At 43.5% G+C, this 22,035-nt stretch overlaps 1 protein-coding gene across 1 annotated transcript in view; it reads left to right on the top strand.

Annotated features, from left to right (window-relative positions):
• The window catches only part of PPIL2 (peptidylprolyl isomerase like 2), a 67,833-nt gene extending 49,402 nt beyond the window's left edge, over positions 1 to 18,431 (top strand). The window contains exons 15-20 of the mRNA XM_002198874.7: positions 2,393 to 2,510; positions 5,047 to 5,103; positions 14,535 to 14,607; positions 14,745 to 14,807; positions 15,289 to 15,428; positions 17,077 to 18,431. Coding sequence (XP_002198910.1) covers positions 2,393 to 2,510; positions 5,047 to 5,103; positions 14,535 to 14,607; positions 14,745 to 14,807; positions 15,289 to 15,428; positions 17,077 to 17,170 — 545 coding nt within the window. The 3' untranslated portion in view covers positions 17,171 to 18,431. The remainder of the gene's footprint in view (positions 1 to 2,392; positions 2,511 to 5,046; positions 5,104 to 14,534; positions 14,608 to 14,744; positions 14,808 to 15,288; positions 15,429 to 17,076) is intronic.
• Positions 18,432 to 22,035: the final 3,604 nt, after the last annotated feature.

The raw sequence follows: 22,035 nt of genomic DNA, 5'->3' as shown, positions 1-22,035 counted from the left end.
ACTGATGAGGGGTCTGTACTTAATCTTCACAGAGAAAGTCATGCTGGGTTTCAGTAATTAAAAAAATGTATAGATGTAACTTGCCATCTTCTGAGTTGTTCTGTCTAGTCCTGCTTCAAGCAGATACTTGAAGCCTGGAACAATTCCAGAGGTTAGCTGGAGTTTGATAAAAAGCACATTCAGGCTATTTTTAATTTAAGGAGAATACTTTGGGGTTTTCCTTGAAAAAGAAGAAAGTATTCTCTTTAAATTATTTTTTAAAACCAAACCAAAATAACAACAAAGTCCCCCAAGCTGTGCTTGCTCTGCTGAGTGCCTTTGCAGCATATCCACTGCCCTTTGCCAGTCTGTGCTGCCAGGTCTCCACAGGCCATTCCCTGCTCCTGCTGCAGCTCCTGGGCAGGCAGAATTAGCCTTGGAAAGAGCTGTATGGCAGACAGAGCAGGGGCTGTAACTATCTGCTAAAATATTAGCGCTTATTTCCAGAGAACTGGAATGAACCAAACTTAGCTTTCATACATATGAGATTAATTCTGACCTGCAATGCATGATCCAAAATGAAATCATACAAAAATAAATATTTCAAAACCTAAAGATCATGGCTCATTGCTCCTGTCTGCAAGCTCTTGGGTCTGGTTGTTTGCAGTGCCAGAAAGAGAGAGTCTCTCTGTCATTCACAATTTTTCTCTTTCCTTTCGAATTATTTTTCTGACCAGTGAAGGCTTCAGGCTTGATTCCACTGTCTTTCAGCAGCTTGGCTGTAATTCCAGCATCAGCTGGAAGCACATGAAGAGTGTAGCAGGCTCACAGGTTTGGCTACTTGCTGCTGTGTCCCATCTCAACAGACTGTGCTCATGTTCTCTACCCTCTGAAAACTTCAGACAGCACAAACTCTTCTAGAGCTGCCTGCAGCTGTACCATATCCCTGCCACCCACCTCTGGAAAATCTTGGCATATGGGATCAAGCTGACGTAATTTAGCTGATCTTAAAACATTCAATAGCCAGAGATTGCTGAAGTAATCACTGCTGTACTCCTGATTACAGAAAATCCCTACAGGGTTTGTCCCCTTTTGCCACCTCTTGTCAAACTGCAGAGCAGGAAACACTCAACTCTATTAATAGGTCTTTTGAATATGATTAATTGGGTTTTAAGTGGGTCAGCTTCTTCCAGAATTTCTCACTTCGTTCCACTTGCAGCTGTCCATAGTGATGCTTTGTTTTCATGGTATCTGAAACTCTTTCCTCATTTAATGCACTCTTGTGATTTTTTTGGGTAAAATTTTCAGTAGGAGCCTGATTCATTCCTTGTTTTCATTTACTGCTTCTGTGTGCAGCCATATCATCAAATTGCTTTCTGTGCTACGTGTGCACATGGCTGTGGAGCACTACAGACTCCTCCCTGACCTGCTGCTTCTCCAGTGCTACACTTACTCTGGAGGGCTCTTGAGCCAGTTCTGCAGATGGACAAGCCTTGCTGCCTGTTTGGATAGTTTTGTTTGTTTTATTTTTAATACTGTCCTAAGGTGAAATATTTTTTCATGGTTTGTCAAACAAGATTATGGATTTGACTGTGAAACTATGACTCATCTCAGCCTTCATTTTTCTTATTAAGAATGATCCTGAAGGAAAGTGCAAATTAAAATGTCAGATCTGTCATAGATAATGTAAAAATGACAGCCAGGAGGAGACTTCTCACGGACCCTCTCTCTCCACAGTCACAGAAAAGAAATCAGTTTTGGAGGGCTGGGGCTGGGATTTGTGCAATTTTATCATTCTTTTACCTTCATTACATATAAGTGTTAACATCATCCAGTTGTCTAGTCCTAATATCTTATTTTTGCCTTTTAATTTGGAGCACTGTATGTCATCATTCTTCATTGTTTAGTCTGGGATTAAGCATTTGAGCTTATAGCTCCTATTCTTAGTGGAGTCTATGAATGTGTTTCATCTCCCTGATATTTTATTTCCAGAAGCAATGTTATATCCAGAGTGCAATTAAACCGGTAACTCTTTGCTCTATGTTTTGTCATGAAGCCAATTTTAAAGATTTAATGTCTCAAAAAAGAAAATTTATGATGGACCAGGAGGAAAAAATTAAATCCTTGACTGTTCTTCAGCACAGGATACATAAAGCTGTTGATAAAGTGTGGTCTGCTGCAGCTGATAGTGTGAGGACACAGAAATGTGTTGCCAGTTGCCAACACCAGATTTCAAGGTCGTGTTCAAATAATGGCCTAGAGATAGGGGTGAGGTAACAATGTATTAACACATAGTGACTGCAAGTGCTGGAAACCTTGAATTTAATGTTAATGCCTGTTGCAACACACAGTGGGAAACTAATGAAAACAAACATCAAACATCCTTCTCTCTTTTTTTTTTTTTTTTTTTAAGGAGGAGAATCTTACTGGGGAAAACCTTTTAAAGATGAATTCAAGCCCAATTTGTCCCACACAGGACGTGGTGTTCTTAGTATGGCAAATTCAGGACCCAACACAAACAAATCACAGTTGTAAGTAGTCGTTTGCTTTTTTGTGCTTTATTGGTTGCCTCTGGACATTGTCTCTCACTCTGTTAAGAAGAAAAATTGCATTTTATGAGCTACTCTAAATGTAAAGTTCAGTAAAGGGAAATATTCTGTTGAGTGGTGCGTATTGCAATCAGGGCTACAGCTGCTCTTAGCCAATCTAAGAGCAAACTGAAGAAAAGCAAGAAGACCTGTGGGTTTATTATATCAGCAGTAACTTATATTTTTTGTTGTAATGATTTGAAGTTTTTGTTTGATTTTGTCAGTGTCCCTTCCCAGTATTACCCCTATAATTATCATCATTCATCGCACCTCTTCATTCTGTTTAAATTTAGCTCCATATTGAACTTTTTGAAGGAATTAGATGAAACATAAACTCTATGGTAATATTACTTCTTTTTAGTCACCTGATTCTAAATAAATGAGAACAGTTCTGCTCTGTTGAAATGTAAAGACCCAGACATGGCAAAGTGTACAATCTGGGATTGAGAATAACTTGGTTTCCAATGTACAAAAGCAGAATGAGGACTAAAATGAGGGAAAACTTAAAGATACTGAAGTTATAATGGCCTTGTTCATGTGTAACATTAGTATGGGTGTTTTCCTGCAGTCCTTTAAAAATTTTCTGTGTCACTTTGGGCCAACTATTTATTGGTTGCTCTGTAAGTACTGTAATATAAAATATTTTATTTTATTGGGAGCCTCAGGAAAGGGAGAGTGTGTGTGTGTATGTACAGTACTGTGACTTGGCACAGAGGAGGGAGGGAGGGAGCAGGTCTTGGTGTTCGTGATGCTGGGTGCTAGGATGGGTTGTAAACTCTGCAGCAGTGTGGTTTGCTTTAATTAAACACAAGGGCTTGTCTCAGGGCCTCACATTCTTAGGCTTACTTGCATTCTTAAGCCTAAGCACGTGTGAGCCAGTTTGCTGGATTGAATAGCTGTATAACTTATTTTGGATTTGAATGTTACTGCCAGCTCTCACGTGCTAAATTATGGGAGAGTTGAGGCTTCTTTCCTTTTTTTTTTAAAAAAAAAAAAAATGGGGATTCTAATAACAGAAGTTGCAGAAACTGTAAGTGATGTGCCATTTTGAGTCACATCATCTGCTGCTGTACATGTGATTGCATGTTCTCCTAAAATTTGCAAATGAAATATGAAATTCCTTTATTTGTAAGTTCTTAAGAGAGTCCAGCTGCCCATATTTATAAAAGTTCCTAGGCAGCACTTAGATAAATCCTCCTCCAGGCTTAGGAACTCTGTGAATAGCTCTCCCCTTAGGTGACAGGCACTACAGGGCAGAGGGACTGGGTCCCCCCTGCAAGGTGACACTCAAATAATGCTCAGGACTTCCCTGGGACCATCCTGAGTTATGTTAATTCTGTTGTCTTTAATTTATTTTGACTGCAGTGACAGATGAGAAGCTTTCCCTGTGTATTTGCTATTTCTCAGAGGTTTTTTTATTACAATGCTACATAACTGACCGTGTGATAATTTTAATTATTAGATATCCAGGAATAAAGTGGTATCCCATGTAGGAATTTGCATTCTGCACTGCATCCCAGTGCTTTCCTAGGGCAAGCTACATCTTAATAGACTGTCTGGAACATTACAGCTGCTCCTATTTCCAATCATATAACTTCCTGAGGCAGTTGCTTATATGGAAAAGTGCTTTTGGAATGCTTATATATTTTTAGCTGTCTCCTATGTAGTGTAACAGATGGAGACAGGGAGGAAAGCCAGCACTGCATGTCCAGCCAAGACAGGCCATCGTGGTCTGCACACCACAATGTGGAAATCTTTGTCTCATACATTTATAGTACAGGACTTCCAAAGAAGCATCAAGCTTTAGAGTAAAGCGTTAGTAGTAAAGGTTGCTTTGGGTTAGTGTTTTAGTTCCCATGTTTAAAAGTACAGACCCCAGAACTAAAAGTCAAATTAATTACTTTTGACACTTTGAAGTATTCTTCTGGGGTGTTTGTATCTGGAGCATGAGTGTGCTCTGTCCAGAGGAGAAATGGATCAGCAACAGGCCAGTTTAAGGGAAGAGAAATGCAAAACGTAAATATCCAGAAAAGAGGGGTTTCCACTGGCAGAGGCTGTTGTGTCATGTAGCTTCATTTGCTGGATACAAGCTGCCCATCACGCACCAGAAATGTTCTTCCCAAGCAGGATGCATGTCTGCCTGCCCTGCGTGAGCATCCCAGGGCCTGCATGGCCAAGGAGGCAGATGCTCAGATTAATTTTGGACTTGCTGCAAGGCCCCACTCTTGAAGTACTGTTTAAAAATGTTAGTCTGATGAAAAGTGAGAAGCCAGAACTCCAAAAATCTAGGTGGAACCCACAATACTGAGGAGTTAAAGGATGTTTGGTCCACAGGCCTTCCAGAGAGGAGCCAGAGAGGGAGAGAGGCTTGGCTTCTCTCCAAAAGTTTTTGCAGACACTTTGTGTTTTTAAGCATTACTGGCTGTTGTTGAGGGTCAGTGGGGCAATGTGGTAACTGTTATATCTTTATTCTTTCTAGCTTCATCACATTCCGCTCTTGTGCATATCTGGACAAGAAGCACACAGTTTTTGGAAGGTAAGTGAAGGATATTTTGGGCAGCAGCATAGCAGACATTCTCCCTTGTATGTCTGAAACCTAAAGAGAAGAATCTAGCGACTCTTTAATTGAACTGGAGCAAAATCCCAGCTCACAATCCAGTTCTCCTGGTCATGAGTAGGTGGGCAACATTGCACCAATGCCAGTCAGCAGACCCTGCCTTTTTTTCCTTCTTCCAGTCACTGTAAGTTGCCTCACTTCCCTTCTGTGACTCCTCCAGGAGTCATGAGCAAAGTAATCATCATCATGTAATGAACCATGTTGATATTTGTGCATGTTAATTGCTGGGACACAAGAGATTAGCTCTTCAATACTGCTTTCATCCTCTTATGAGCCATCAACTGAAAAATTAGTCATGACAGGACTGTTCATCATGGCATAGAGCTTCTGCATAGATGAGATCTTTTTGCCCTTCTTATTCTTTTTTATTTTATTCTTCTTTTCTTTTATTCCTGACAATGGTATAAAATCTGTATATTTATGGACACATATATAAAGATACTACCAATGCCCAGACAGAGAGAGAACTCCATTCCTTATAAAGAAGTCTCTTCTGAAAGTCTTTTCCAGCGAAATCTTCACATGATAAAGATTAAGGTATTTATTGAAGAAGAAATTAGAAAATCTTTGCTATGGGTTGCTCTTTGCTTCCTCTGCTGCAGGTACTTGGTATTTACCAAGTCAAGCAGAGCTGTTCTCAGATATCTCTTGTGCAAGGCAGGAGTGGAAATGTTGCTAGCCTGCTGCACTGGGAGTTCCTGAGAATCTTACAATGTTTTTTACTTATAGATTTGGGCTTTTATTCCTTTCATGGTTCTATTCATTTGGAAGTCAGCAATGGAAAATAGAACCATGTGCTGTTTGATTGAATGTCATGTAATTGTGCTGTACAGTGAAAGTGATATATTTAATCCATCTTCCCTGCCTGCAACTTTTTGAGGCAGAAAGTTTATTTTAATGGCACTTTATTTTAGTGCTGTTAGTTCCAATATTGATTCTTCAATAATTGCACTCTTGGAAATGTATTTCTTTTTTCTTTCTTAGATTTTTCCTAGAAAAAATCTAAGTTCCCTTGTCCTTTCATGAAAGCAGATGAATAAAGCAAATTCTAATACTAAAAGCTGAGAGTCAGTAATTCTTGGAGGAGTTACCTTATCCAGATCTTAGGATTATTTCACTTCAGCAACAATTTGAGTCCACCTTGCAAAAACCCCTTCAAATCCCCTACAGTAATGCTGTTATCCTGAGCTGGCCACCTCATCAAGTAATGTCTGTCTTAGGACAGCTCAGCTGAAAATGTGCCTGGTCTTCAGTTCTGGGTGCAGCCTGACCTCAGTGAGCATCTTGTGTAATCCTCCAGTGTCTCTGCTGTGTTTCCCCAGTGTGCTCCAGTTATACCAGAATTCACTAAGAAAGGATTTGGAGAGAAGCTGAGTTTTCTGTGGTGCAGGGACTGTGCTCCCCAAAGTCTTTGCACTGTGCTGAATATCTCAAGTACCTTTTGAGCAAAATAGCTCAGATGGTGTTTCACACTGTATGTTGCCCTTTAGAGAGGAATTACATAGTCCAGGTAAATCTGGTTAAGCATATATAGCAGAGATGTTTGCAGTTTTAGCAAAGACAATTTGTGAATTGTCTTTGCTGTAACAGAAATCTGAGTTTAGGTGCCAGAGTGAAGAAGTGGTGCTGCTTATATTTTTAGCTGAAATACAGTGGAAAAGGTTTATTAAAACTGTTGGTTTAGAATCATATTTTGCTTCCTGCATGAAAACTGAGTGACATCTTCATATGAACACAGATCAGGGAAATTTTACTCTGATCTGTCTTGCATGTAAATGAAGATCAATACAAAGAAGATAAAAATTAAATGCTGGGATATATGTATCCCAGTCAGGCTGTATTAATCTACAGGTTGAATTCTTGAATAATTGAATTTACCTACAAGTTTAATAATAAAAGGTTGATGTGTGTAGCTCTTAAGCTCTGTATTTTGTCATCAAAATCCATCATCTGTTTTTACCTGCATTGTTTTTAAAAGTCATAAAAGCCAGAAGATGCCAGAGATTGTACCTCTAGTAAAAGTACAACTTCAGTTTGCTATTTGAGATCCTGGGTGATTCCAGGATTTGCTGAGCTGATTATAGCACAATAATATCTGGGAAGCATATCTAGGAATAATATCTAGGTTTAAGAGCAGAATGAACCCATGATATCAGGATTCTTTGTTTCCATCAGTGTTTAATTGTATTGTTAACTTTGCTTACTGGCCTGTTGTGACTTTCATATAGATTTGAGGATTACTTATTTCAGTTAATATAAAAATTTAAATACTCTGATCAGAACTCTACTCTCAGCTACTCCTGTGTGACTCTGGTCCTTGTTAGTGTCACACAGGTATCTTGGAGAGCACAGTTTGACCTGTTTGTAACTTGTGTAGAAGTTTCCAGCAGGCTTTCCGTACTTAGGAGAACAAAAAAGAATGAAAGGGCAACCATTCCCTACTCCTTTCTTTGTTTCTTGGTCCTTTGTGGGATAAAACATTGAAAAGTTCCTTTTCTGGAAATATATCCTATTCATGTCCCCACTGGTCTGAAACACAATTTTTATGTAGGAAAATCTATCAGTGTCCACACCTGGCAGTGGGACAGTGAAGAGGTGACATGTGTCTGCCTTGGTGCACTGGAATTTTCATGTGTCAGGAGAAAGGGTGGCTGGAGGACAGGGAAGAGCTCATCATGATTGTGCTGCTCACTGTGGCAATGATGAGGATGCTGGTACTGAAAAGAAAGGAGATAATCTGGCATGGCTGGGGAGCCAAAACAGAGAGTGAAAGCAGAATGCCTTCCCTTGGAGGGGTGTTGCAGGCTGCATGGATTTCCTGCTCCAACAGAGCTGCCTAGATTAAATTAGTAATTACCATTTCTAGTAATTACTATTTCTTCTGACTTAGAGAATGAGGTAATTAAAATGAAAACCAACTGGTGGTTTTTGTGGGCTTTTAGCTTGCTGGTAAGAGGTTTAATTTAGAAACTGAGATAATATAAACCAACTGACATGCCCTTGCTCTGCAAAGAGGGGATGAGAGGCATTTGTAGGGGGCTGCTGCCTGGGGAGGCTGCTGCCCTGGGCTCTGTGCCTGAGTCTCCTTCCTACCCATGCTCAAAGCAGGGTCTTGGCTGTGCTGTGACCTGCAGGGGCTACAGGAACACTACAGCCAAAACAGCAGATAAGCTCAGGTTCCTGTTTGGTGTTCTTTATGAAATTAAGATGCAAGCCTATTCCATCCATGTTGTTGTTATGTTTCCTGTTGCAATGGCTCACAGCTGTCATGGATCAGAAACCTGGTACATTTGCCCTTTATTAGCTGAAATAGAAATAATCTCTGTCCCTGAAAACTGTGTAAGTAGAAAAGAGATTGCATATATACAGGGAAGTTGTGACAGTTACCCATTTCAACCTACCATCCACCACCTTTGGAAAAAGAAAGCCTCAGGAAAAAATTAAATTGCTTCATCAATGTTTTTTGGGAGCCTGTTCCAAAGCTAAAGGCACACATGAAAATGTGCATGTTTAAAATAGTAGTGGAAAGTGATCAACAGAAGGAGAAAGATGCTTTCAGAATTTTGGGTGAGATTTAGGACAAGCAGAGCATGGTGGGCTTGAAAATGAGGGCATATTGCAAATACATGATGTGATGCAATAAAACAAAGGGCAATAAAGGGAGCAAAGAGAAAAGCGTTGTGGTCAGAGTGGCAAAGCTGGAAATTATCTGTACAGCAGTTCTGTGTTTTTATTAGAACATCACTTGTGTTTGTCAAGAGCTGAGAAAAGAAAGTGGCAACTGAGACAGGAGATGAATATGTCAAGGACATACTCCTTCTGTATGAGGCTGTACATATTTGCTTACGTGCTTAACTTTTGTTGTCTCCCGAGGTTTCTGCTGCTCATTCTTCAATTCTCTTGTTCCCAGAAATAATGAAGAAGGTGGTTTGGGAAACCTCAGGCTTGGTCAGACTGGAGGCATCAGTCAATAGCTGACATGCGTTCAGCTTATTCTTCTCTTTTCTTCCCTTCTTTCCTTGCCAGATGCTTTTGTGGAAATGAGTTCTTCCCTTGGATCAGTATCACTCTGTATTAAGTATTCCTTAACCTGTTTAATGCTTTCTACTGCAGTTCTGTAGACTGGGGCAATGAAAGTAACTCTTGTCCTCTAAAATACTTAGCTACATAAGGCAACTACCAGGAATGATTCAGTTACCCAGGTACTGTTGTATAGCACATTGTCTGTTTCCACTTGCAACATTCCCTGTATGATTGGAATCACTGAATCGCAGTTGCTTCTAAGCTGGAAAACTCATGTTCTTGTGGGTCTTCTGCTTTAGCACATCTGAAGATAGGAGAAACTGTGTGACAGCAGAAGAGCTGATTCTGTGTAGGGAGACTGACCTAATTTTACACTGCAGAATCTGCTCCCCAGACACCGGAATGGGAGCAAAGGGCAAGGTGGGGAAATGAGCCAGGCCTCCCTGTGGAAGCCATGGCTGCACATGAGTACTGGGCTGTTGGAGCTGCATGAGGACTGCTGTCCTTTCCAAAACAGTTGTATGATCTCTGAAGAGGGACCTGTGCCAAGACAGGGAAGTCCTTTTGTGCCAGGTTCATCTGTTGAGTCTAGTTTCAATAAGCTCTTTTCCAAGTTGTTTTATTTTTTGAGCACCCTTTATTACTGTGTCCTGCCTGCTAGATTAAGCCCTTATGTAGCAGAGAGATGGAGACGTTTTGGCTGCATCCTTGTTGCACATTTGAATTGCTTGCTCCATTACAGATTGGGTGTATGCATAGAAAACATTTTGTCCTGAGTGTACGTGTTTGTGCACATATGTGTTGTTCCCTCTGTGTGTGTATATAAATGTGTGTTCTCCTTTTTATAAAAATAACCCTCGGTGCAGAATGTGTTTACAAAAGAGCAATTTTTTCTTTCTGTTTTCTGTTTGTAGTTTAAAACTTGCTTTTAAAAAAAGTCCAGACATTGTTCTTGTGTCATCTTCTGACCAGGAAACTCTATCATGTTGGCTGACTGCCATCCCCAGCGTTGCAGAAGGCTTAATTCCTATAATTCTTCCAAACAAAAGTATGAGAAAAAAATTCAGTGTGAATGTCTCTGGGCCTGCAGGGGAGATGCAGTTTTTTTTTTGGGGCAGCATTAAATGATGTACAGTGAGACCTTCATTGGCATATTGCAAATGATATTGCCTGCTCCGGATATTTCACTACTTCATAATGCAAAGGCATTGGCAGTGGTTTTGAAGCAAGGTTACTAGTTTACATAAAGGACCCTTAACAGGAAGTAAGATTTTAATAACACATCTAAATGTGAAATGCAAAGATTTCCAGTGCTAACTTAGCCAGCTTTCAAGAAAGCAGAATTGCATGAGTAAGGGCACATTTTTGTTTTCATTCCTATGCTAACAGAAAAAAAATACCATAAATGTACCTGCCTTGTCGTTCATGCTTAAATGTAATGCAACATTTATCAAGCTCCTCTAAAAATACAAGCTGTCTCAGGGTTGCTGAGCTAAATATATAGTTGAGATCATAATTTCTGTTCAGCATCTACTGGAAGCACACAGCAAACTCTCGGTTCCACTGGTTGTTCTGATATGAATGGTGTTTTGAAAATGTCACCCTTTTCACTGCAGGGTGTCATCTGAACACCTTTTTAAACCTCAGTCAGTTTAGGACAAAGCATATATGACACCTTATGAAAGGAATAGAGCCAAAAGCAGTGGAAAAGGGTTAAACTTGTTTATGCTCTTCTTCCTTCCCTGCCAAGCTGGCTCCCAACTTGGCAGAAGTGACATTGCACGATACCAGTGTGAACAGTCACTGTCTGTGCCACACGTTTAGCACGTGTTAAGACTATAAAGGGATGTGAGTTTCTGGAATCTGCATCTTCTTTTAGAGGATTTTAAAAATGTTTTTATGTACTGATCTCATGGTCTTTTCTACATATAATTTATTTGGGATTTTTTTTTGGCCCAAAATATGTGCTGTTGGGCAGGCAAAGAATCCCAAAAACTTCTCTGGTGTGTTGGTTTCCTCGATCACTGAGGAGCAGTTGCTGTGAGGGATGCCAGTGCATGGGTTTTGACACATTATATCTCATCAACCCGATTTTAGCGCTGCAATGAGCAGCAAATCTCAAAATGAGATTTGACAATAACAACGTGTAACATTTCAAGGGCCTGCATATACCTTGTCTCTCTTAGATCAGAGGAAAGCTTGCAAAAGCCTTTACAGTTTGGAATATTCAATTTCTTTTGCATCCAGCTCTGACTGCCAGGTTAGTGTGTTGTTCAGTTTTTACTGGATGGGTGATGTTTGCAATCAGACCTTGTCCGTTTGGATGTTAATTGTTAGTGGGCAGATACCAGCCTCAGCTGGGCCTGACCCTGACAAAGCTCCCAAATGCTCCCTGAACAAAAGTGACTTGTAGATTATTTTCTGTCCCTCTGGTCAGAGCTCTCCTCTGAGGTGGTGGTTCATATTCAAATTAGTTGGGGGGTTTTTTGTTGGTTTTTTTTTTTTTTTTTTTTTGATCAGTACTGCAGCAGTGTCTTTATAAAGACAAAAACATATATTGAGAGCTGACTGTGCTAACAGTATAGTACACAGAGATACTCTGTGCAAAATGTTGGAGAATGCCAGGGAGAGAAAAGGAAGCAATTTTCCATTTGAGAGATGAGAAGTGAAGAAGAGAATGACATGCTCTGCAGGCATAACAACTTTGTCTTCCTCCCCCTTAGCCCTTAGTAGTCATGTCAAAATAGACTATTTGGGTCGTTTACTGATGACCTGTGAATGCCATGTCTATCACAGCCTTTCAAAATGTACAAGTGACAAAATATTATCCATAAGGTTTGATTAGCAAAGCAACTGAAGATCTGGTAGCATCAGTAAAATGCATTAGGGCTAATATTGTGGGAGGTCTAGCTATGGGCTAAGGGATTACTCAGCTGAGATTGCCAGTGCACAGCTGATCTGGCCATTTCAAATTATCAGAAACCTAATTAAATGAAAACATACAAGCAGATAATGAGTGAGCTGTTGGCTAGAAAATCATTCGATATTAAATCAGAAGTTTCCTTTGAGGCAGTTAAAATATAGTGAATATATCTTGAGCTGGGTGTTAATCACCAGTATTATAAGTGAATCTGATATTGGCCTGGAGAGAGATTTTAAAACTGAGTTTTTGTTACGAACTATCCAAAAGTCATACAGCATCCTCAAGTCCTGTGCAGCCTCCCCCAGTCTGCTCCCTCCAGTCACAAATGACTGAGGCTGTTCTAGCTTGCATCCATGGGTTTTAATTGCACCTAAAAGTCACAGCCTTATTACAGAATATCAGCAGGCCCTTGGGGAATAGAGTTTGGAGCAGCACTGAAACATGAGCAAGCACAGCTGTGCTGGGGCAGGTGTGAGAACACCCTTTCTATCTCAGTTCATTCTCTGTGGTGGGGTCTGTCCTTTTGGTTGTAGTTCCAGCCTGTCCCAGCCCACGGGGTGGCACTGAGGGCACTGGGGAGTGCTGTAGGAAGTGTATTTCTCCACTGGATCACCTCTCATGGCAGTCTGGTCGGGCAGACTCTGCCATGCTGGGACTGGACAGATGTCTTTGAGAGAGAAATACTCTGGTATGAGTGTATAAAGTGTATAAAGGTGACTGTGAATATCATGTGTGTTTTGGTCAAGGCATTGCTTATTTCTTTGATATGAAAGCAGAGTTAGGTGATAAAATGCTCTACATATTCCACCGTTTTGGTATCCTTTTTTCCCACCAGCTTAATTTAATTTGATTTTCCCCCATTTCATCTGCCTATCCCTTGTCAGCCTACCTGTGCTGGTGCTGTAGTCCCAGTAACAATCAGGCTTCAAAACAGCCCCCTGTAGAAGCTGGGCAATGGCTTGCCCTCTCCCATGGGCAGCCTTGGACTCCTCAGTGGCCAATTCCTGCCCCTGCTGCTGATCTCCTGGTCCCCAACTCCCCTGGCTCCTGAAGCAGTGTTTTTGAGAATTACAGCTGCTTCTTATTGTCCCACAGCTGTTAGTATGGGCTGTATTTTTGGTTCCTGGCCATGTGGCTTGGCTCTATTAAAACAGATGTTGTCCAGCTACAGCCTGCTTTGCTAATGGGTCTGGATCACTCGGCATCAACAGCCTGTCTTCCTCTTTATTTACTGCTCTTCTAAGAATAGCTGTTTTCAAATTTAATTGGGGATGATGAGGTGGATAAAAGTGTTAAATACCCTGAGACCAAGAGCTGATCCCAGCAGGACCCCTCTGAAGACATACTGACTCAGTGGTTCCTGTTTAAAATTAGATTTTGACACCTGTCAGCCAATTTTTTATTTAATGTGTACTGTATTCACTTCATATCATTCTGGTTCCTCAATCAAAATATCAGCCGCCTTCCAGAAGTCTGTTCCATGGACACTGTTATCCCTGTTAACCACATCTGTTGTCCCAAAGATAGAAGGTTGTTTGACAGACACTGTTTTCCACAAAACCTTGTTGATTGCTGTTACTTACTTCCTTTCTTTCTTAATCATGTCCTGTCTCTGCTATTCCATTATTTTGCTGGGATAAATGACAGGATGACAGGATTATAATTATTTGGGTTTCCCCATTTATCCTTTCTAAATATGCTTTTCTAGAATTTCCCATTGTTCCACACTTCTTTTGAAAATAAACATGCAATAGTCCAGAAAGCCTTCAGCCTTAAACATTTTCAAGCAAGTGTTTGAATATGTTGGCTTGAAAAGTGAGAAGCCAGGGATCTATGACCCTCCTAGGTGAAAACTGCTTTGAGAAGTACCCTGGCCTTATCCTGTGGCTGTGACTTGATGTTCTGCTGCCTTCCCAGAGCCCTCATGAGCTCACAGTTATGATGTTCTTCTGGAGGAATGCTGTGCTTTCAGTGTCAGTGGTGTTAGTGCAGACAGCTCTGCCACTGCTCTCCTGTGCTGCTGTAGTTACCATTCTCTTCCCAATAACACTCTAAGGTCTCATAGATAGTTTGAAAATGAAGAAGAAAAGACTTGTTCATCTGGCTGGTTTGTGTGGCTTCCAGGTTTTGGGCTTTGCTTTGCCTCTGAGAGTTGGACTTTTCCATGTTCTGTTTAATTTTAAATTCAAATCCCATATTTGAGGAAAAAATTCCAATCTTCCATGCTGAATGACATTCATTATCTTAGGTCTTCCAAACACTGTTGCTGACTCCTCTCTCCCCAAACATGATGATTTAAAAATCTGCTAGAGTAATGGGCATAAATGAGATACATTAAAGGTAAGGGTGTAGGAATATTTTGAGTATGCTGTGACAATTGGATAACATGTCTTTCCTCTTTTAGAGTGGTTGGTGGCTTTGAAACTCTGACTGCTATGGAGAATGTGGAAAGTGACCCGAAAACAGACCGTCCCAAGGTATGTGTGAAGCACTGGGGATAGAGGCCTCACGTGGCAGTGCTGGTCACTCTGCTGACACTTCTTGAAACCAAAATAGGGGAGATGACACAACTTAATCAGCAGATGGAATTATTGTTCTTCTCTTTTGTTTCCAGGAAGAAATAAGAATTGAGACAACAACCGTTTTTGTTGATCCCTATGAAGAGGCAGATGCACAGGTGAGGTTGCTTGTTTGGTTGGTTTTTTTTTTTTTTTTTGAAAGGCCAAAGCTTCTCTGGGGAAAATTTTGGAACTTAATGCCTTTTCTTTGCACATGGGCAGCTCCCTGGTCCATCTGGTTGCCAGCTACGATTAAGCAGCTGCCATTCAACATTGCCTTTTTGCCAGGATCCCAGTTCTTTCAGTGGAGAGTTACTCTTGTAACTGAGTTTGGCACAGCTCCCAGTCCATCAGGCTTCTGATGGTTTCCTTTCAAATGTCCCAGTAGCTGTGGGTGGCTGCAGGTGAGGAGTCTTGCTATTATGGCTGCAGAGAGCCTGTCTGTAGTGGCCCTTGAGGGCTGTCTCCTAAAGCCTGCCCTATAATCTCAGCAGTGCTGATTGCTGGTTTAGAGTGCTTTAAAGCTTCAAAGAATTGTAGACATTTTCTCCTTATTCTGCACTATCTCTTGCAACAGATTGCACCCTTTGCTTCCCACAGGTCGCTGCTGAAAGAGAGAAGTTCCAGCAGGAAGAAGAAGCAGCCAAAATAAAGGCTGAAGTGGTCCCACCAAAGAAAGAGGTTCAGACTCCTAAAACTTATCGGCAGGGGATTGGAAAATACATCAACATGGCTGCAGCGTGAGTTCCCTGTCCTCTGATTTTTGCTGAATATTTTAGGTGCCTTTCCTGCTGGATGGTGGCCCTGTCTAGTGCCATTATTGTTTGTTTTGGGCCAGCAAAGACACCCTCATGTAGTTCTAACAGTCAAGCGTTTACTTCACTTCTGTTGTTTTTCAAGGCCATACATTAACTGAGCTTCTCTTTTAGCCCTTGAACATGACCAAGCTGGTCTTTAAAAGCATTCGCTGACTTCAGAACTGTAGCTACCTTTGCAGAACTCAGAAGCCTTTGAGGAACTGTACTGTGTCACTTCTACACCATCTTTTATCCTCTTCCTTTTCTGAAGCTATTTCTGAAGGCCATGGTCCCACAGATGTTTCTGTTTTAGCAACTTCTGCCCTGCACAAAGTAGCTGCCCCAGGCCTCCGTCAGTTTGCTGGTCTAGTTCCCTGTTCAGCCACACAAACAGTTCTACCAGCACAGCTGAAATGGCTGGAAAGGGGAGCAGGCTCCCAGGCTTGCTGTGGGAGCACAGGGCAGCTGAGTAGCTCCAGGGTACCTGACTGGCTGGACAGGCTTATCCTAAAGAACCCTCTCCCAGACACCCTTTGTACCCCGTCAGGATTGGCAGCACTGCTTTTTTTCATAAGAACAGTGCTGAGCAGCAGCTTAGCATATGTTTTGGGAAAATTAAAATAAACGCCTTCCACTTGATTTTTAACAGACTTCTCTAAAAGCATTTGCAAAAATGCTCTTGTCTGTCTGCTACACAAAGGCCTGTATTTATGCATACACAGATCTGGGCAGCCATTTAATCAGCTTGTGTGTGCCTCTGTGACTTACAGGCATTTGCATAACTGTGAGAACAGAAATATGTTCACGTAGGTCAGTTTAGTGTGTCAGTAAAATTTTCAGTTGCAGAATATTGTGTGTCCCTTAAAATACTATGTGCAGCTTAAAACTGCTGACACACTGCACTCTTACTTATAGAGGAAATCCAGCAGTTGTGCCTCTGTGGAAAAGACCAGGTAGTATAGGAAGGACCTCAGTCATTGCAGCCTACTCTGTCATATTTAAGGTTTGGTGTTCTCCCTATCAGCTGCTTATATCCGACAAAAAAACTACAGCACGTGAGCTGGTGGCACAGCATTCCCTGGGGTTGCAAGTTCTGCTCAGGAGAGGCTGATAATAATAGCAGCAACTGCAATAGGCTGGGCTCAAGGAACAGGAAAGATTGGAAGAGCTCTCCCAGCTGCTTTATACCTAATTCCCTATAAATCCTTTTGCTGTCACAAGTGCAGGTGAGAAGGTGTGTGGAAAACTCATGGCTCATGTTCTCCTGACCATGCTCAAAAGGTACAGCTGTTAAATCTTCAGCTCTGGCCTGAAGAACTTTTTGTGCTTTGACCATGTTCCTGGGAGTGTTCAAAGCCTGATCCAAACCATCTCAATGGACTCATATTCTCTCTTTTTGGGCATGCCAAAGACCCCCAACCCCTGCAGTCCCCCTGCTGGCATGGAGCTTGCACTCCTGTCTAGTTGACAAGGGATGGGCTGGCTCCAGTATAGCTGGTGCTGGGAGAGAACAGGCAGAACAGGCACCCAAGCTGCCCTTGTCTCACTGGCAGTAAAGACTCCCTCAAAGCTGTTTTCATTCTGGCTGCAGGAAGCGCAGCATGGAGGATGATGGGCCTTCAACCAGCACAGCTGTGAAGAAAGAGAAGAAGAGCACAGGCTTCGGGGACTTCAGCTCCTGGTAGCAGCATGGGGAGCCCAGCACTGGGGCAGCACAGCACAAACAGGAGCCTCCCACGTGGCCCCAGAGAGCCCAAAAGACAGTCTGTCCTGGGGAGGGAAGGCACCAGCCTGCCCTTCCACTGGCAGAGAAAACTGCTGCTTTGTTGAGGCTGGTTAATGTGGCTTTGTTTTCTAGAGAGCACATTCCCCCACTGCATCTTCCTCGAAGGCTGTTTTGTTGTTTTGCAAAGCAGGGAGCAGGCAGCCCAGCTCCCCAGGGATCAGCTGGAGCCTTTCTCTGCGTGGCTGGCAGCAGACCAGGCAGAGCCCAGCCTTGCAGGGCACTACTGCAGTGAACAGCTACAGTGGTGAAAGAGCTCCTTTTACAGGTAATCGTTCCCAGACCAGCCAAGTGTGCTAGGGGAGGGAATGAATTAATGTGCTGGGAGCTCCTGTGCTGCTGGAGAGCTCTATGGAAGCGCTTCAGCCTGTCCTGCCCTTACCTTCCAGCTGCCTCCTGCTGGTTCTCAACAAGGACCAATTTTGTCTGGACTGACTGCTGTCATCTGAAGGGCCTTGCTCACTCCAAATGAGCTCTCTCTGTACCCGCTAAAGCCTCCAACAGCCTGGGAAGCTGCAAATCTACATGGGGAGCCCAGGGCAGCTGCACCACTTACTCCTCCCAGGGGCTGCCCTTCCCTGAGCCACTGGACAGCCAGAGGTGCCAGGATGCACCAGTTCACACCTGCCCTCAGGTGCCAGAAACTACAACCTTGAGCAACTGAGCAGGAATAGAAACAATTCTTTTGTTTGTTTGTTTTAACACCCATCCCTAAAGCCTGGTCTTTGCAGGGTAATGCACCCCCAATAGTCTGCTCTGATGTCAGGCTTCCCATCATTAGAAAAACCACATAATGTAGCTGACAGGCATCTCAGACATTTCCATTACGTAACCACAAATTATTAAGAATCTTAATAAAGGCCTTATGGAGTAAAGATATATCAGCCTGTGAAGTTTTAATCCTAAAGAATCTATGTGTTACCATAATTTAGACATAGCAGGCTAGATCCTGAATATCACTTTTCAGTTCATCTTAGGTGTTTTCAGATAAGAGCAATGCCCTCTCTACCTCCTTTGTGGCTGAGGAGAAAATTTTGTAATCCCCTTTGGAACAATACATTTGTATCAGTGGTTTCATTCTTTAAGAAAATACTCCATTTATAGGAAATTGCTGTAAAAAGTTTTGGAAATATTTTGCATTAAATGCTTTTATTTTCTTTTGAGTGCTTGACTTTGACTGTTCAACTGTTATTTCCAAGATCACAGCATTGCAAACTTGATTGTTTTACAAGGAAATGATTCATTCCTGCTTTTTAAGATGCTCATAAGGAATTCTGGGATTTCTACGGATATGATTACATCTTTGTTAAATTATAGGAAGTTCAAACTAATTTGAAAGAATAATAGGGGGAGTTTGTTTTGCAAACGTCTGAGTTTGAAATAACACATGTTTGATTACTGGAATGGGGGAATTGATGGTACTTTCCTAAAGCTGAGTTTCTTTTGTTTTATTGGAACCTCTTGATGGCTGGCTCTTTCATGATAAATTGTTATTGATCCCCTTTACCTAACTCATACTTCAGCACACTTTTGAGTAGTCAAATTCACAGAATTGCTAGAGCTGGGATAGGTAATTTTATGAATCCATAAGGATAAAATTCTGGTTTTGTTCTAGATTAAAATGGGGATTATTATGAAAGGAAGGAGATTTTGATCAGAAAGAAGGCAGCAGAGTTGTGGCAAGGGCTTCCATTTCAGCAAGTCCTTGCTGCAGATTGATCCAAGGGGCAGCAGGCTATAGATATAACTGCCCACTTTCCTGCTCTGTTCCAGCTTTTTAGCAGAGTTTACTGCAGTCCCTGAAGGACCACTGCTGTTTACAGTGCAGAGGGACTGCTGCCCTTCCAGGCATTGCCTTTGCACTGCCCCCTTGCTCACCATTTCCCACCACAACATTGGACACAAAAGAAAGAATGATTTCCTGGCTTCTAGGGAGGGCTGAGCGTGATCCTTTCAGGTTTGCTCCAAGCAGGGGTGAAGCTTTTCCAGCCGTGGTTCACCTCTGGACCTGGATCCAGCTCTCTGGCCTGCTGGTACTCCCAGCTGCAGTCAGTGTCTCCCAGGCTGGGGGACACAGGCTCTGGCCCATCCCCAGGGTGCTGCAGTAGCCCAAGGGTTTGCCCAGTGCCTGGTGTTGAGTCAGCAGCCAGACACTCATGAGAGCTCTGTGAGGCCAACACCGTTCCACCACAGCCAGACCCTGCAGTGAAGTTTTGTCCTGCAGAGCCCTACCTCTGCTCCTTCCCACACCCCTAATTTTGTGTATTAAAATAAATTTATTTTTAATCTCAACTTCCCTTCCAGTCATTGGACTCCACAGGGCCAGTGTGACAAAAGGTCTTCTCTGAAAGATGGCAGGGGCAGAAAGAGCAAGGCAGTGGGCTGTATCCCTCATTTTTTCCAAAACTTGGCTCTTTGCAGGGTGACTTGCGGTTTCCACTACCTGAGCCAGGAAAGGGGAGGAAGGAGACTGTACTGAAGCCTTTTTTTCCCCTTCCATCACTTGGTTCTCCAGCAAAAACGGTGTGTTGAGGGAATACCCAGCCAGCTCCTATTATGGCCAGAGGGATCAGCAAGAATTGTGTAGCCTTACTTATAGGAACTTACTCCTGGGAACCACTGTGCTGTTTGTAAGCACATTTTTACATTCTTTGACATTTTTCCAGTAAATGTGCTTAGAGAGAAAAAGTAGGATTTTAACCAGGGGCTGAAGAAGCTTTTGTCTGGCCTTAACTAGAGCAACACCAGCCCTTTCATACTTTGCACTGCTCCATACCTGAGTTACTCTGCTGAAAGACACTGGGTGACCAGTGAATTCATTGTTTCCTGAGATCTGGCACGGTAATAGAGATTAAAACACCCTTGAGAAGGCTGTGGTGTGTGGTGGGGCTGGCAGCCAGGCCCAATTGTTTCCATACACAAAGAGGGGGCTCACGGGGGACTCAGCTCTTCACCTCTGCTGTTTCTGGCATGAATTCAGCCTGGCCTCTCAAGGAGTAAAGTATTGTCTGTGTGGGAAACAGCACAGATTGAACAGTTTTTCAAGCCAAGTAGCTGCAACTATGTTACCATATTTACCAAGAGAAAAAGCAAAAACTATTATTGTTTGGTTTAATTTTGCCTGTTCTCCGCTGGTTTGAATGGCTGCAGCCCAGGAGTTCAGACTACCAGTTGCTCTGCTTCAGCATCACATGGTTGATCCTGGTGGTTCCCATCTCATTTAGGGCCACAAACTGAGAAGTCAAACTGTGTCTGAAGGTCTCCAAGGAAATCCTGCTTTTCCCTCCATCCCTTTTAAGACACAGCTGAGCCCTGCACTGGCTGAGTCCCCTCAGCTGTTGGTAGAGTCACAGCCATGGCCATGGCCGCCCTGCAGGTGGAGGGAGCACCTGGAGGATAAACCACAGGGTTCTAAGTGTCAAATATTTCTGGGATCCCCCCGCCACCGATGGCCAGCAACGTCTGGAAGGAACAGGATGTCGGAAAGCTGGCACAGGAAGCATCTTTTATGAGCAAGGGGAAGGGATTTGCCAAAACACCCCCCAAGTTTCCACACTGTTTGCTTTGGAGGAGGCAAACAAACCCCCTCAGCCGGCGCAGGAAGAGGCGGCAGCGCCGGGCCCGGCCGGGTTACAGACGGCGGCGCGGCCGGGCAGCTCTCACTTCCTCTCTTTCTTTGGGAAGTGTATTTGCTATCACAGCCTTGTGGAGAATTAACCAGCCTGTGCTGGCACTGTGGGGAAGGGGCCAGAGCCATGGCCCGGGAGGGACATTCCACAGAAGGGGCAAGCGGCTGTTCGGGACAGAGCTGGTGGTGGCGGGAGAGCTGAGGCCGCCCCTGCGCTGAAGCCCTGTGGGGCTGGTGGCCTGCCGCCATTTTCTTCAGTGCCTGAACCCTCAGCCCTGAGGCACCGTCTGAGGGGGCCGCTGCGGAGTGCGGGCCGCGCACGGAGCTCCCTCGGCAGGGCCGGCACTGACTCAGCCTCCGGGGAGCTCAGGCGCTGCAGCCCGGTGACTTCATTCTCTGGAAATAGCAACTGAGGAGGAACCATCTCTGTCACTACCGTACCCGTACAGACACTCAGCCAATAATGGCTCCTTGGCTAAAATGTATGTTCCAGAAAAGGCACCTGATTCCCTGCACGGGCTTCAAGGGAGAATGACTCCTGCAGTTCCCCTGATTGGAAAGTAAAGCACAGCCATGGCAGCAGCTGGCTGGCTCAGGTAACAGGGGCCCTCTTATCACCAGTGGGTTGAGTGTTCTTGAGGTTTCTGCTGGGGCAGCACAGAGCAGCCCCTGATCATCCAAGATATGGTGATGCCACAATGGCCAGGAATATTGGAGTTCCCATGCAGGCACCCTGGGGGCTTCCAGTCTGTGTTTTTCCCAGGGAACAGTGCAGGGACAGGACTTGTGGCACTCAGGCCAGTGTGAAGGGCTGGTGTGGGCACAAGGCAGGTGTCCCACAGGCACCAGTCCCTGCATCCACCTGCCTCGTCTCATCAGCCATGGCAGCCCTTTGCTGGCCACTGCAGGACAGGCTGGTAGGAGCTGCTGCTGCCAGCATGATGCCTCAACTGTGGTGAGAAAAACCCTCCCCAGCCCCACATCCCCAAGCTGGGGCAAGCCCATGGCACAGGGCCAGTACTTGCCCACTCTGGCATTGCTGTGGAGCTTTCAGAGGTTAAAGCATCTCTCCAGGCAGGTTTGGAGAAGGGCTTCACTGCATTGTGAGGGGCAGAGAAGGCACAGAGGGCTCCAGAAGG

The sequence above is a fragment of the Taeniopygia guttata genome, chromosome 15, assembly GCF_048771995.1.
Source record: "Taeniopygia guttata chromosome 15, bTaeGut7.mat, whole genome shotgun sequence".
NCBI lineage: Eukaryota > Metazoa > Chordata > Aves > Passeriformes > Estrildidae > Taeniopygia > Taeniopygia guttata.
Note: the sequence above shows the minus strand (reverse complement) of the source record. Positions and strands in the feature narration are given on the sequence as shown.